This window comes from Curcuma longa, chromosome 11 (genome assembly GCF_044706935.1).
Source record: "Curcuma longa cultivar G26 ecotype Majalengka, Jawa Barat chromosome 11, ITB_CL_G26_1.1, whole genome shotgun sequence".
Lineage (NCBI taxonomy): Eukaryota > Viridiplantae > Streptophyta > Magnoliopsida > Zingiberales > Zingiberaceae > Curcuma > Curcuma longa.
This window is the reverse complement of record NC_133871.1, coordinates 22,183,396-22,198,522: the sequence shown is the minus strand read 5'-3', so window position 1 is coordinate 22,198,522 and position 15,127 is coordinate 22,183,396. Positions and strand designations below refer to the sequence as shown.

The 15,127-nt window shown below is 36.2% G+C and overlaps 3 protein-coding genes across 3 annotated transcripts; 1 reads left to right on the top strand and 2 right to left on the bottom strand.

Annotated features, from left to right (window-relative positions):
• Window positions 1–226: 226 nt before the first annotated feature.
• LOC141838402 (mitochondrial-processing peptidase subunit alpha-like) lies at window positions 227–6,766 on the bottom strand. The gene is made up of 13 exons (XM_074725860.1): window positions 6,688–6,766; window positions 4,860–5,105; window positions 4,467–4,763; window positions 4,214–4,381; window positions 3,658–3,825; window positions 3,473–3,553; window positions 3,240–3,306; window positions 2,992–3,089; window positions 2,074–2,146; window positions 1,921–1,991; window positions 1,792–1,841; window positions 640–752; window positions 227–545 (listed from the first exon to the last, which is right to left on the bottom strand). The coding sequence occupies exons 1-13, from the start codon at window positions 6,724–6,726 to the stop codon at window positions 493–495; spliced, it is 1,524 nt and encodes a 507-aa protein (XP_074581961.1). The 5' UTR covers window positions 6,727–6,766; the 3' UTR covers window positions 227–492.
• A 4,184-nt stretch (window positions 6,767–10,950) lies between these two features.
• On the bottom strand, window positions 10,951–11,974 carry LOC141840621 (uncharacterized). Its single transcript, XM_074728660.1, has 2 exons — window positions 11,530–11,974; window positions 10,951–11,427 (listed from the first exon to the last, which is right to left on the bottom strand). Exons 1-2 carry the CDS (start codon window positions 11,736–11,738, stop codon window positions 11,109–11,111), a joined length of 528 nt encoding a protein of 175 aa, XP_074584761.1. The 5' UTR covers window positions 11,739–11,974; the 3' UTR covers window positions 10,951–11,108.
• A 2,170-nt stretch (window positions 11,975–14,144) lies between these two features.
• Window positions 14,145–14,997, top strand: LOC141839686 (profilin). The gene is made up of 3 exons (XM_074727491.1): window positions 14,145–14,321; window positions 14,422–14,559; window positions 14,640–14,997. Exons 1-3 carry the CDS (start codon window positions 14,199–14,201, stop codon window positions 14,772–14,774), a joined length of 396 nt encoding a protein of 131 aa, XP_074583592.1. The 5' UTR covers window positions 14,145–14,198; the 3' UTR covers window positions 14,775–14,997.
• Window positions 14,998–15,127: the final 130 nt, after the last annotated feature.

Below are 15,127 nucleotides of genomic sequence, written 5' to 3'. Positions count from 1 at the left end.
GAAGTACTTCCTCAGGCAAAGCAGCCTCAACGGTTGAAAGCCGCAAGGTGGTGAACATCTCTTTTTCTTCTTTCAAATTCACAAATGAACTCTGAGTTGATCCAAGCTTAATCTGAATTAGTTGCTTTCAAGTCACAATTTGCCAAAAGGCACCACACAATTCTTTAAGGTTCGAATGGTAGATATGCCAATTCATTGTACATAGTGTCGACAAATGCTAAGCAACTGGGAGATCCACAATTGACAGTATGTAATAGCTGCCGACACGAAATATTGAACTAGGGACCTCAATAAACAAAAAAGATTCAAATTTCATTTAAAACAACACCGTTAGCCTCTTTGAGAAAGAAGTTTGATGAATTTAAATAGTGATCATCGCAATCGATCAACTATAAATTATTGAGCAATGTTATTGCCCCTTCACAAGATGAAAAAGCAGCTCTATCTGCAGCTTCTAAACTGCTAAAGGATTCACTGATGCAAGTAGAACATTCACTTCGAGTGGAATTTGCGGCTGACAGACTCGTAACTTGGAACATGGATTACTAGAAGAAAGTAGGAAGATAATTATGAAATATCAAAGTGAAAACAATATACGTATGAACTTTTTCTATACACTAATTGTTAATTGTAACATACCATCTCCCCAAGATGCCATTGTAAGTGGGGAAGCTATCATCTTCCGAGAAAGGGCGGTAATGTCTTCCAATGTGATTTTGTCGACAGATTCTAAGAAAAACTCTACTGGTTTCCTGCCAAGTCAAGAGAAGAGCCGAAACGAAGATGCATAAGACTCCAGAAAAAATGATTGGATCGGAGACTATGCATGAACTCTACTTCAGTAAGGTTTCCATGCATGCATAAGCAAACCTTACTAAAGTAACTTTACTAGGTGTATGTTAGTTGCAACAGTATGGTACGTGCTAATTGATACGAGTGCCAATAGAATAAATTCAAATCTTGAACTAAGAAAACCTTCGAAAACCAAAAAGTTAGTATTACTAAAATAAAAATATAAAGTTATGATTTCAATAATAAGAAAAATATGGTAGATATCTAAAAAATTATATTGACAAAAATGCAGTTAATAAGATAACGAATTGAAGATTAAAATAGAGAGTTTTCAGACTCTCATGTGATTGCAGTGTCCACTTTAGGCTAAAAGTAAAATAAAGTAATAAGCAAGGAGGAAATAACACATTCAGACGTGTAGCAAAGACTATAATGCTAAGATGTGTGCATAAAGTTGTTAGAAAAATAGAATCAAAAGTCCTACTTGCAAAGTAATTAAATGTAGCTATTTAAATGAAAGGAAATAAGTTAGGATGATATAATATGTTCATCGTGACCAACCAAATCTATAATTAGACAGATTAAATAAATTAGAATTGAAAATGTCATAGCTTAAAGGAAGACTAAAGATTGCCAGCATGAAAAATTCTATAATATTTGTCAGCATGAAAAATATTGAATTTCCAGAACTAATTACAATTTCGGCGCAGAATAATGGTATTAAAACATTCAGAGAAATCATTCAAGTTTCAATCTCCCATGCAAGGAGTTGGCACTAGTTTTTTCTAGTTCTAGAATTCCTTATCATGGACGAGGATCCTTTCTCCAGATACGTTTGGCATGCCATTATACCAAAGTTTAAAATATCATTATGTTTCAGAATTTCAACAGTCAGCTAAAACCAGTATAGTTTGGACACTGTATTGTTGACAATCAGCACAGTTTGACACGCATCAAAATAAGACATATGAGTACATTTGAATCATGTTTAAGATATACCTCTCCCCATAAGTCAAAATCTGTCGGCCAATATCTTCAGATGCCACCATCTGCAGGGGAAAAAAATGTCAAAAAAGGTGAATATAAAAATAAAGTATCAAATCTTGCAAACAGTCAAACAAATGTTACTCTTGATTCCAGATTCATCAATATCGCAGACTTGGTTGACTGTTTAGCTCGATCCAGTTGTACCTGATCAACTTTAGAAAGGAGAAAAACAATTAAACAAATTTAGAATGACTGAGAGAAGTATTAAAATAACAAGAAAAAAAAAAAGAAAACCTTGGCCAGGAGTTGCAATTGCTAGGAGTTCTCGTACGGCCAAATCAATGGCTGTAGAAACAAATTCTGGACTCTGTTGGGCAGAAACAAATTATTAGCAATATTCTCTAATTTCAGGGAAGAAAAATATAAATGTGCAAAAGGGCAACAATTGTGTCATTCTATTTTTAAATCAAGATCAATTTGACATGGAAGCAAAAGCACAAGACTTTCACAGTATTGTACAATACAAGAAATGGAAATGAAAGGATCCCATGTAAGAGGTCACAAGTTCGATTCTCGGAAAGTGTACAATAAACCCTTCCCCAGGACCCTGCATTGACGGAAGTTTCGTGCACCAAACTGCAATTTTTTATTTAGATTGATGAAAGTATGAACCATTATTACATTTAATATAACCTATTTTTTGTTGTCAACTGACTCCTGTAATTTTGATCCTTCAGATTTTTAATTTCCTTTTCTGATGCTTGGTCACGTATTAACATGATACATATCATATTTACTACAATTAAGAGTATTATTCTTAGGAAAATTTGTATGCATGTGCAAAACCTCTGTCAGCACTTCTCCCCACTGATTGAGCAACACATGTTATGGGTTTAATCTTCAATGCCATGAATGTGCTTTCTCCCTTCAGCTCAGTGAAGCTACTCAATTTGCATAGTAAATAGCAAATTCATTTTCACCATACAAATTCAAAATTTTATTCACTAATACATAATAATCAGTGTTCAACATCAACACGTATATTACAAATTCAAGATAACTTTTCAAGATGGCATAAAAAAATTCATACCTATCAGTAACAACATTTTAGCAGTCACAATTCTCGAATATGATGAACAAATTTATTAAAAAAAGATTAGATAAGTCACAGATGTCAATAATTGGAAAGAAAAATGTTGGTGAGTCACTCACAGTGGTGGCATGGATCCCAAAAATTCCAGTATCATTGTAGATACTGTTAAAAGCAGTGAACGATTGAATTTGTTGGTATTCATTTAAGATACGAAGATCTGCAAAAGCAAATTACATCAGAATCATGATGGAAATAAAGGGATAAGAGTAATTTTGGATTGTTTTTCTTGGGTAAAGTGCAATACAAACCAAACCAAAGAAGCCAAGTTAAGCATGATGGAACAGAATCATTGTAGGAAATAACTTACATAGACGAGAGTACATCCCCTTTCCAGGGCCTCCAGCTGAAAAAGAGCCTCCTCCTCCCATAAGCATCTGACGATGAGATGGGAGAATTCTTTTCAGACAATTTCATAAATTGCAGTATCACAATGATACAAAAGCTTTGTTTAACAAAAAGAGGAAAGAAGATGAAGAACAAAAATGGAAAACAGGTTGAGTGTCACTATAACAATCTGAAAACTCAAGTATGTATTTAAACCTGAAGCACAGTAAGTGTTGTTGCATCTTTATCCTGTCGCCAGCCACCAGGTGCTTCGAAAGCAAGTGCAATATGTGTCCTCTGCCCAAGAATGGAACAAACAAATGAGCAACCATATGAAGTAACTCATATAGTAAAAGCCACCACTGCATGAATAAATAAAGCATACATGACAAAATACTAACATCAGAATCTGCTTGACACCGGTAGTCTCCTCCAACATAAACAGATTTTGGTTCTTCATGGTGAAGTACTTTGGGAACGTCTGATAATAGTGGTCTGGCAATGGATACCAACTCTTCATGTTCGACTCCTGAAGCCGCAAGGACAATCCTAGAAGCTGTATAGTTCTCCTATAATTTCCACAAGAGGTAAAAAATAAAGGGTAAAAAGTCAAAGAAATCCATGAGGTTGAAAGATTGGTATGTGAAATCTTAAAAGACTACCAGTATCACCCATGTTTGGCTTGGTAAGGATGGCAATCTATAACAGAATATAACTATCTAATGGTGGTCAATTTACTATGTTCATACTTCATACTAAAATGATTTCCTCCTGTTAAAACAGGTGTTTATCCATATACATAGTATTTTGAACAGGTTTTGTATAGTAGTAAATTTGTATGAGCATTTGCTATAATAGCATACAAAGTTCAGCTTCACTATCAAAATTTTGCAAATTTCAATTCAATCACAGATTTTAGAAATTTTGAATATTAGAACATAAGTTACTCATACTTACTGCAACAAAGTCCTCTAAAATAGCACTATTTAGCCTGTTTATTGCAGATTCTGTAGCCATAAGAGGATTTGCCAATGCACCAGAATAACCAGCAGAGTGAATAGCCTCCAAGAGCAAACCCTGGGGATTGTTAGATATTTCTCCTATCTCTGCTTTGATTTTTTGCAACTGCATTAACAGGCCAAAAACATATCAATATCTTTCACCAAGAAAACAAGAGAAACCTGGAGCATACATTGCTAAGATTAAATACCTGCTCATTAACCTCCCAATCTAGGAACACTGCATTCCTAACACAATCAATTAGCACCTCAACCATTTCAGGCATATAAGTCTTCAGAGCGTCATAAGTGTAACCCATCTGTTCGCGTGAAGCGGAAGCTGTAACATTGCCACCAATTGCCTCTACTTCACGCACAACACGCAAATGGCTCCTGTTTGTTGTGCTCTTAAAAGCCATGCGCTCCAAGAGATGTGTAGAGCCTGATGATAAGGGTGTTTCATACACAGAACCACAATCAACATAGAGCCCTAGTGAGACAGCTGGGTTCTGTCAATCAAAACCATCCAAGTCAAGATAAACTCACGAGCTAAGTAAATCTTAGTGAAAAAACAAAGAAGACATTTGTCATCTCGTTGAACATACTGGTGATGTTTCAGAGGCAATCTTGACACCATTAGGAAGAGTTGTAATTTCTGTCTTCCCTGGCTCTAAATAATCAGGCAAAGCTGGAGGAAGTGCCACATTGGGAAGTGGAAAATCTAGTGGGGGAAGTTGACTAGACTTTTCTCCTGTAAGCCAGCTAAAAAAACCACCAGATGACTTTTTTGCAACAGTTGTGCTTGCATACCTAGCTGCCTGATCAAATAGCACAGTGCCACCTGCATGATTCTGAGAAGCAAGTTTGTTTCCAAATCATTGCAGAATGTAGTAAAATTAATAAAATAAGAGACCTAGATGGTTCTGGTGGAAGATTGCTTAAACTTATTTGGAAGAATAGGAAATTTAACAAAATACTTTGTTATTTAACAGCATGGTGGCATAAAATTAAACCAGAATGCAAGGTGAGAGTTATAAAAATAGAATACTACAGAAAACAAAGAGAAACATAACTGGCATTGAAGTCGAACTAAAAATTTGTAACATTAGTTACTCATCAAATTTTTAAGAGAAGACATCACACCATGGTATCAGTTGTGAAATCTCAGCAAAGAGAGTGAGGCTGCATATATTGGCCCTCGCCAAGACACTGCATTTGAGCAGTCTGACATTTTTCTATTTTTCTACGAAATTCTTGATAGTATAATTTATATATGCTACCCTTGGAGTTTGGAGGGGGAATTTAAGATAAACCTTTCAATTTCATAAACAGCCATTTTTGTCCCTATGAAAAAGAATATGCCATAGAAATTAAGTTGACAAATAGTAGAAATAAAAAATTCTGAAAAAATCATACGACATTTAGTTTAGAAAAAGAAAAACAATCATAAGAACAATGACTTTTTTTGATGATTTATATTTTCTGTACACATTTGAAATGGAATTAAAGAGGGATTAAAGCGGTGTTTTAAACAAATGAAGGACCTGAAATTCCAACGGATACATATAAGCTACCTTAAACTGGTTATGATAACTCTGCATTGAGGCACAGGGGTAGTTGTTATTTGTTCTAATATAGTTCAATTATGAGAGGTACATTTAATATGATCATTGAAAAAATTAAAATAACCAAATGGACAAAGAAATCATCCAGTCTATCTCTTGAATGAATTCCACCATCATACACAAATGCAGCACTGTAGTGAACTCTTTCAGGAACCTTGTTAATTCTTGAAACAAAATCATCAACCAGTGGCAGGAGATTCAAAGAACAAAAAACAAGGGAACATGTTTTGTCATAATTTATCTACTATTCATAGATATATGAATTTGAGTAAATAGTAAATTGTGAAATTATTGAGTGCGAATTAATTTAAACTTATTTCAAATTTGAGATAAATGTGAAGATTATTGAATGGATAATTTTTCTTTCTAATTAGGTTTGCTTGCTATGAGGGTTGATTTAGATCAAAGATGTCATTGAGGTCAAAACCCTAATGAAAGCTAGTGTATAACAAGTGGTTTATTATAAATACACACTAATGAAGGAAAAAGGGCTACTCGGCAATTGAGAGATGAAGATGAAAACAGTGAAGAGGCACTAAGAGGAAATCAAGGCTTCCTAGACAATCCACTAGTCCTTAATGTGTTAATGGAAGCGAGGAACAACGTCAAAGAAAGAATCGCTATGTCAAGCCAAGTTCCAACACCTTTTAATGAGAATCATAATGCAAATAACAAGAACTGGATGTGATCTAGAACATTAGACATCATCAACTGAAATCAGTTTAACGGCCAAATAAAATGTAAAATTAAAATTAAAAAAACAATATAATATCTACTTTCAGTTAGGGTTTTTGCCCAGAAGACCTACCTTGAGAGATCCAAGCCGCAATGAAGCAATTCGGTACATGTTTTTATGGACGTTTTGCCTGATGAACGAGGGCGGCGAGGAGGGAGGGCGGCGAAACGCAGGGAGGGCTGCCGAAGCAGTGGCCAGAACGGAGGCGAGCCGTTTTATACATCTCGAAAATGAAGGGTTAATACTCCTGCACTGATTTGCCATGGAAATGGGCTGGGCCGCCTGCTACAGAACAAGGCCCAGACCGGAGGCATCTACGTGGCCCGCGGCCTGCGGCCCGGATCAGATTAATTACTGATGTAGAGTTTTTACGCACATTTTTGTACCGCACGAGGAGGGGCGACGTGCAACCGGCGACACGGGAGATGCAGACGGGGCACCGGCGAGCGCGACGAAACGCGATGAGGGCGGGGCTGGTAGCGGTTGGAGCTATAGCGTTCGCCTATCTCTCCTTCCAAGTGGGCTTCAAACCCTACATCGAGCGGGTTCAGGAGGCCATGGACCGCCCCCAGCAAGAACGCGGCGGCGAGGCAGATCCACCATCTTCGCCTCCAGATGCTTCTTCTGTTGAATATCCCCGGTGATGAACGGCGGTTTAGAGCCTGTAGCACATGCCCCCGGTGCCATCTTTCATTCTCTCCCTTTTTTTTGTCATGTCACTGTAAACCGTAACTTCATTAGACCAGATCCATTTCGATGTAACTTTTCATTTTCCGGCATATAGGATGGAACTTTTGCTTTCTTCGGATGTCTCTTGCAATATTTATCTTTCTACCGAGAACCACCACGAATGGTTCTATAGCGCCTGCTAGCAAGTAGGATCGTGTACTGAGAATAATCGTAGCAAAACAGAAATTTTGCCACCCGAAATTTCGTTATTTTGTTGCTATAGTACTTTGGAGTTTGTGGAGATGGAATGGTGTATAGTGAGTTGATCTCACTTGTCTTAATGAGCAATAAAGCATCTGAGATTTTATGATCATCCTGCTTTAAATTGGAAATAGTGATCGATTTACTTCAGAAGGCTAAAATCTCGCTTGATTTTTGGTCACATGAGCGACAGACAAGACAATGGAGCTGCAACCAGTTTTGAAATTTTATAGTCGACACTTGACACCCAATAGGGAAAACTTTCACACAATATGTTGATTGCCTCAATTGCTTTAGCCAGTCGTTAATACAATCGAAGTAACCGTATTAGCAACCCAAAGATATTTTTACATACTTTGTTTGCCTTTATGCTGCATGCAGACGTCTGTTGTTCTAAAATCTGAAGGAATTACAATTAAACAATAACGATTTGACTTATGCAGGATGTCCTGGATAGTGTAAACTCATTCAGAACATGTACCTGTTGAGCCTGAGCTGAATAGTAGATGTTCAAGAATCTATATATAGTTGTTGACATTTATTATCTGAGTTTCTAGCTATTAGATTCCTAATTGTCATTTTTGGTGAAAATTTGGCACCATCAAATAAAGATCAATGACATTTTGAATAGGTATCTGAAAACTGAAAGTTCAAACATTCATGTGTAGTTCTTCCCCTTCATTATCTGAATCTGTAACTGTGACGTGCCTAATTTATATGTCTGACGAAAAATCTAAACCATCAAGAGATACTATTGAAAGTGAAATGGCATATAGGCTTCTAAAAAAAACGTCCTACTGTGTAATTGATAACATACTTTGAGTTTTTTTTTTCATTAATGGATTATATACAGAAAATGGAATTAATGTGCAATTAAGCTTTGGAATCTGGATTCTACGTGTAGATTGCAGATGGATTGTATGTGTAAATATCCTCCAGTATATCATTTTTTTCATGAATAATGCCTCTGTCATGCTTTCTTTCTAGAATTACTCTTTCATGTCTGTCTGATCTGTTACAGTATTTGTCTTTCTTAGATTCCTCTTAACATGACTAGACAAATTGAAACTAATGGTTGAAAACCATGTTACTTTCAACTGACCTATTATAAGATAAGAAGTTGAATTAGGTACTCTAGTTTACTGTGTAGACTTTATTTGTTGTCTATTGAATGTTTCCAGTATTAAATTTTTGGAAGGTTTTCTTACATTTTAACTGGAAGAGTAATTTTTCCTACTTTTGTCATCCATTTAGATTCCTTGGCATGTGAAGATGTTTAGATTCATAATTTTACTTGTATTGGTAGAGTCTGAAAAGCTTATTAGGGATTTCGCAGACGCTTTCCTTATTTTTGTGCACTCTAACATTTTTAGTTGATCTCATCCACATCTTTTGATTTATGGTTGAAATAATGTTTTGGGTTACACAGGCTTTTCTTCGAAAAATTGTTTAAGTTGCGTCTTCTAATGCAATGATGTTGAACCAAGAGCTTCAGCATTATTCTTGTAGTTTGTCAGCTAACACAGTGCAATATGAAATCTTAACATCTCATTAACTGAATGGAAACTTGTCTATTTTCGAGGTTATGTGGTTTTCAGTAAAGTTGCTAACCCAATTTAAACAAGCGATTGCTGTTTTCTTTTCACAAATGACGTTGCAAGCTATGCAATCTAAAATAAATTACTTATTACCTGCCAAACATGATGCGTATAACCACAATTGGTCACAAGAGTGCTATGTTTTTTGTTAACTCAGGATCCACTTTCATATGAGTATTTTCCCCTTAATTCCTATAGTTACAAAAAAAAGTCAGATTTTTCATTAAAAAAAAAATCAGAAGTTTGCATTTGTTGTTCTTTTTTTCTCATGAACTCTGAATTTCTGAAATTTCTAGTTCTCCTTTTTTTTCAGTTTTATGGCTAGTCTAAAAATCCTTTGATTTGTAATTCTTCTTTTGGCTATCAAAATATCCATGATCAACAAATCTCCTCTGTTTTCACATGCCATGTATTTCTACAGAGCCTGGGCTTTGACCATTTGTTAAGTTACATGGTGGAAAGAATCTATCTAGCTTAAATAGTTCGTATGAACAAACATTTATCTTATCATTTCCATCCAAACCATGTCTTTGGTACTGAGGCTCAGAATAGCAGATAAACAAGAAAGTTTTAAAAAAAAGTAATCATATATATTGCATTTGTCTTAGACACTGATCGATTGGCTTTGAACTTGTCCAACATTTACAGGCATGCATGTGCTTTAGAGAGTTTGATCAGTAGGGCTATGAACTTGTCTGACATCTATGGGCTTGCATGCGTATGCTTGTATTCATGTGTCCACTTGCTCTCGGCCAATGCCCACAGTCGCCAAGTGGCAAAGTAGACGTTCTACAAAACCAAGGCGGTTGGCAATCTCATGGGCTTGGTGGGCGTGTCTAGACAAAAAATGGTATCATCTTCAATGGAGCTCAGCACACAGGCACCTCTAGAATCTCTGTGATGGGTCTGTCTAACCCATTGGCCATGCATGCAAAAGACAAGGCGGAAAAGGTAGCCTTCTATTTTATTTCTGACGGTTCATCAATATGTTGGATTCCCCCGTTTCCTTGCCATTATATTATGTCATTTTCTCCCTCTCCATCTCCTGAAATGGTGATGACTCCATTACTTATCTTCTAACTTACTTTGATTGTTTTGATCTATCATTATTATACTGTATACTGGTGTCCATATCTGAAGTTGTTTGTTTGTGTAGTGATATAAACTATCATTTTGAATCACCATTTATCCTTAATCCCTATGTATCAGTCGCTTGATAAGAAAAACAACGGTTAGCAGTAGCAAAGAAAAGGACTATTGCTGCACTAGGAAACCTATCGATTGTGTCCTTTAGGCGATCAAAGCACTGTCTTGGTGTTTACCAAGTGAATTTAGGAATAACTATGTCTCTGTCCTTTTCTCTTGTCTTTCTTTATTCTAGAGAACAAGAGTGACTTATTTGTAGGGCTCCAACAGGATTGATTCTTAATCCTCTTAAAGAAGTAATAGCTTTCTTTAGCACAGCAGCCAAGCCAACTATTCTAATGACGGTAGCATCTAAGACATTGCTTTGGAGCATCAAGTGATGTTTCCTTTAATAACAGTAGTCAATCCGAAATATTCTGAGGCTGGATCACGCTGGGAATCCATATCCAACTTTTGACATGTTGAAAAGTTTACAATAAATTAGCAGGTGAGAATCTTTTTTAAGTTGACAAATAAATGGTTGGTTTAGCATTTTACAGGAACTGGTTTGTTGGACAAGGAACCCCATTTGAGACAAGATGTAGCTTGGTTCCTAATTGCAAGGAAATTTTGCTTCAAACGTCATCTCTGTCATTGGCACAGCACCCAAATTTGGGACAGCTTGGAAAACCCCTGCTCAGCATCTCTCAAATAAAAACCCAGATTTTACACCTTGAATGGAGAAGAGAAATGCAACGAACTACAAAATTGCAGGTATGTAATTCCAATTTCCCTATCTAAACGCTACGTCTGAAAGAGACTGGGCGACTAAATAGATGATCAATGTGAGCATGGATTTTTATGTACAGGAATGGGAGGTGGTTTGCTGCTACAGAAAACGCTGCTGCTGCTGCTCTTTGACATCAAAGAAGCACAAGAAGCTACTCTGGGTGCCTTCTTCGATATGGTCTTGCCACAAGGTCCTGGTGTATGGGGAGACCTCTGGTTCGCATCCAGTCCTCCTGCATAGCTCTTGCATGCCTTCATCATCTTTCTCTTGTAAGGACTCTCTTTCTTGGGCAGATCCTCTAAGCTGCTGACAGCAGAGAGTGATGTGTAGGATTGCGATTTCCCTTGATAGTATCTGGACAAGCCTCTCCTGCAACAACCATTTTCAGTTTCAATTCAGAAGGAAAAAAAAATTGTTCGTAGGAAGCTGAACTTAACAATTTATACTTTCTGAAAATCAGTAAATACTTACTTGATAGGCAAATGCTCCATGAGCGCAGATAACTCATATAGAGCTCCATCTGAATTCATGTTTGCTGGTACAGAAGTTGGAGAGGAAGCATCATCATCATCTTCTGAATCGTCATCCTCGTCCGAGTTGCTTAAGAAAGAATCAGAATCAAAGAGCTCTTCATCATCTTTATCAGCTCCATGGCGCCTTTGATGGAGGTCTCTACCCATATCCACACTCTTGAAGTGACTCTCTTTTCTCCTTGTAGCTTATCTATAATCTCCTATTCTGCTCTGCCTCAATATATATAAGCTGACAGCTTTGATGCCTCTGGGCAACATACTTCTACTGGTTGCTATTATTTTAATGATGTGGATGGAAACGGCAGCTCAGATGCCTTATTTTAAGGCCTAGGGAATACAACCTTTCATGTGAAGCGAAGTGAAGATCTCAGTGCTGGCCCCCTCTTGGTTTTGAAGGGTTAAGGTGAGATGCACCTTTTGCCATTGTCTTCTCTCCTTGTTTCAAGGATTCTTTCTTCCACATTATCTTATTAAATGGTTGGTCTTCTAATGGATAAGTTCTTCCTGCAGGATTCATCCATATCTTTGATTGTCGGTCTTTGCTTTTTGACCAATTCACAGCCAAATTTGATGAGGCCAAGCTCAACTAGTTAACCTAGGAACACAAGGTCAGCCCGATTGGTTCCATCGCTACCTAATTCGCGGTAGTTAGGAATTACGGAAGCATCTCGCCGTTGCATCGTAATCCCGAGAGTAAGTGGAATCCATTACTCATCCATTAGATAGTGGAAATTTAGCTTTGGGGATAAGGTGAGATGGGAGGAAACAGGTGGTCAACTCAAATAGGTTGAGCTGTGGAGACAAATTCCCTTGTCCGCTGCTTTAGCTTTCAGAGTCAGACCGGTCTTTTTCTGCCTCTGCCTTTTGCTGCCAATTCTTATTATATTATACGACACTAAACAGCCAGTTGGGCGAGCAATAAGGATTTGTCGTTGATACTCTCTCCACCTTCTGCACGATGCCGCTTGAGTTTTTAAAAAGCCAAATTGCTGTCTGGTTTTTTTAAAGAAATATATATATATTTTCCTTCTTCTTCTATTTATTCTTTAAAAACTCTATCGAGTCAATTAACAAGGGAATTTTTTAATGACAGTTGTCTGTCGACATATTCGATATTTAACTATTAGAGTTTAATTATGCTTCTTCAATATTAAAAGAAAATATAAAATTAGATAAGGATAATACTATTTATTTATATTATTTAGATATCTTAAAATTTTCATAGTTTTAGATTACCTATAATATATAGAAAAATAAGAAAACAATTTAAGTTTTATTTATTGAATAATTTTTAACTACTTTGCGCAGATATTCAATCTCTTGATCGGCGGAAGCATGATAAGCTTTTTAAGAAAATAAAATAAAATAAATGAATTAACTTTAAATGTAATTATGCTCATTTCAAATGGACAAAAATGATGTTTCTTTTTTATTTATTATTAAAACGGCATCTTATCCCACTTTACTCTATTTTTATTTTCAAAAATATTTTTGTTCAATATTATTATAGCTAATTATAATTCATAGTTACTATAATATATAATATGAACACTCCAACGTAATAGTAATAGTAATCATAACTACTATATATTTTAATAAATATGAATCATAATTACTATAATATAAATATTTTATCTTAATTAAAATTGATTAATATATTATAGTAACTATGAGATTTTAACTGTATATTATAGAATTGTAGTTATTACACAGTTGTAGTAATTATGATCTTATAGCTAAAGTCGTCAATTTGAATTAAGGCTATTGGATTAGTCTGCTCCGCCGAACAATTTAAGTGAGTTGGATTAAAATTTTATTAACACATTTTAAGATGAGTTCAAGTGGATCGATCTGCCTAGTCCTACGACCCCCATGGGTTAGTCCGCGATCCGCGTGGATTGAATTGAGAAAATTTATTTATTTTCTTTAAAATTTAAAATTAAAGGAGAAAAATCAATGAATTAGTGAGTTTGGACCCGTCTAAACCGCAATCTAAATTTAAAATCTTCAACTTGATCCGTTTAAACTACAATCTAAACTTAAAAATTTTAATATTTTATATTTTTTGATAGACCCCCGTAGGTTGGCCCGCCTAACTCGCGACTCATCTTAAGTTGGGTTGGATTGGAAATTTTTCAATCCGCCAAATTGGTGAGCTGACTCACCCTGTCCCGTTATATGATGATTTTTTACAGGTTGATCTGTCCCATCATGAGTTGACCCATTTAATAATAAAAATGGAGTAAGACCTGATAAGATGTTATTTTAATAATAAATAATAAAAAAGACACCTTTTGACAATTCTAATTAAAAAAAAGGGACATCTTTGGATTTTTGCCTCTCTTGCTCATTTATATTCTAAAAATGGATAACATATATTTAATTATAGACCGATTTAAAAATGATACCAAAAATTAAGTTGAATGGTTGGTGGAGCCACAATTGAGATCCGCTTCTATCTCCCCCTCACGATCTCCACCATCCCCAAAACAAACTTATTAAAGCACTCGCGAGCAAAGCATTTCACACTGACTGCAACAACAAGAAGAAGAAGGTGATTGATTTGATTATATTGGACGATCATAAATATATATACAAAAGACGACAATGTCGTGGCAAAGCTACGTCGAAGAGCACTTGATGTGCGAGACCGAGGGTCATCACCTCACCGCGGCGGCTATCATTGGCCACGACGGCAGCGTGTGGGCAAAGAGTGCTTCCTTCCCTGAGGTTGTTTTATATCTCAATTTAATTTTGATCTCTGTTTAATTTCCTTACATTCTTCTAATTAATGCACCTACGTTTCTATTTATATATATATGTTTTATAGTTCAAGCCAGAGGAGATCACCAATATCATGAACGATTTCAATGAACCGGGAACACTCGCCCCTATTGGTTTATTTCTCGGATCAGCAAAATATATGGTCATTCAAGGAGAGCCGGGGGTAGTCATCCGCGGAAAGAAGGTTATCTCGCTCTTCCTGTAGTTTAGTATGCGACTAGTTTTTGAATCTCATTTTAATTTACCTTTCTCATGGACACGCAGGGTTCTGGAGGTATTACTGTGAAGAAGACTAACCAGGCACTGATCTTCGGTATCTATGATGAGCCGATGACTCCAGGGCAATGCAATCTAGTCGTGGAGAGGTTGGGCGACTACCTTTCTGACCAAGGCCTGTAATTCGATCACGCTGTTAGGCGCGAGCATTATTTATTATCTCATTTTCCTCCAGGAAATGAAGACTAAAAACTCGCTTCATTTTTAGCTACTTTGAGAAGCCTTCATTTTTCAGCCTATTAATTAATTCATCGATCTGCCCAGCCATGGAGATTTTGGCTAATTCACAAAGAGAGTGTTTGAGGATGAATTTTGTAATGACTGTTTCGTATTCGTACATTTATATCTGCTGTGTTAACTATTCTTTAATAAAGTGGTTCCAGAAGATCTCTGCGAACTTTGAATAATTCATTGGCAAATGAAATAATTATGCATAAAAAAATAAAACCTGGACGCATATCCATGTTCATTCCCTT

What these genes read in the sequence shown, in the direction of transcription:
- LOC141838402 (XM_074725860.1), bottom strand. Translation starts at nt 6,726, where the DNA reads ATGTACCGAATTGCTTCATTGCGGCTTGGATCTCTCAAG. An exon ending in GGTGTCAAGCAGATTCTGAT is followed by an intron (nt 3,554 to 3,657) that starts GTTAGTATTTTG and finishes ATTCTTGGGCAG; the next exon opens with AGGACACATATTGCACTTGC. An exon ending in AATGGCATCTTGGGGAGATG is followed by an intron (nt 546 to 639) that starts GTATGTTACAAT and finishes ACTTTCTTCTAG; the next exon opens with TAATCCATGTTCCAAGTTAC.
- LOC141840621 (XM_074728660.1), bottom strand. Translation starts at nt 11,738, where the DNA reads ATGGGTAGAGACCTCCATCAAAGGCGCCATGGAGCTGATAAAGATGAT. An exon ending in ATGGAGCATTTGCCTATCAA is followed by an intron (nt 11,428 to 11,529) that starts GTAAGTATTTAC and finishes TGGTTGTTGCAG; the next exon opens with GAGAGGCTTGTCCAGATACT.
- LOC141839686 (XM_074727491.1), top strand. Translation starts at nt 14,199, where the DNA reads ATGTCGTGGCAAAGCTACGTCGAAGAGCACTTGATGTGCGAGACCGAG. An exon ending in AGAGTGCTTCCTTCCCTGAG is followed by an intron (nt 14,322 to 14,421) that starts GTTGTTTTATAT and finishes TATGTTTTATAG; the next exon opens with TTCAAGCCAGAGGAGATCAC. An exon ending in TAGTCATCCGCGGAAAGAAG is followed by an intron (nt 14,560 to 14,639) that starts GTTATCTCGCTC and finishes ATGGACACGCAG; the next exon opens with GGTTCTGGAGGTATTACTGT.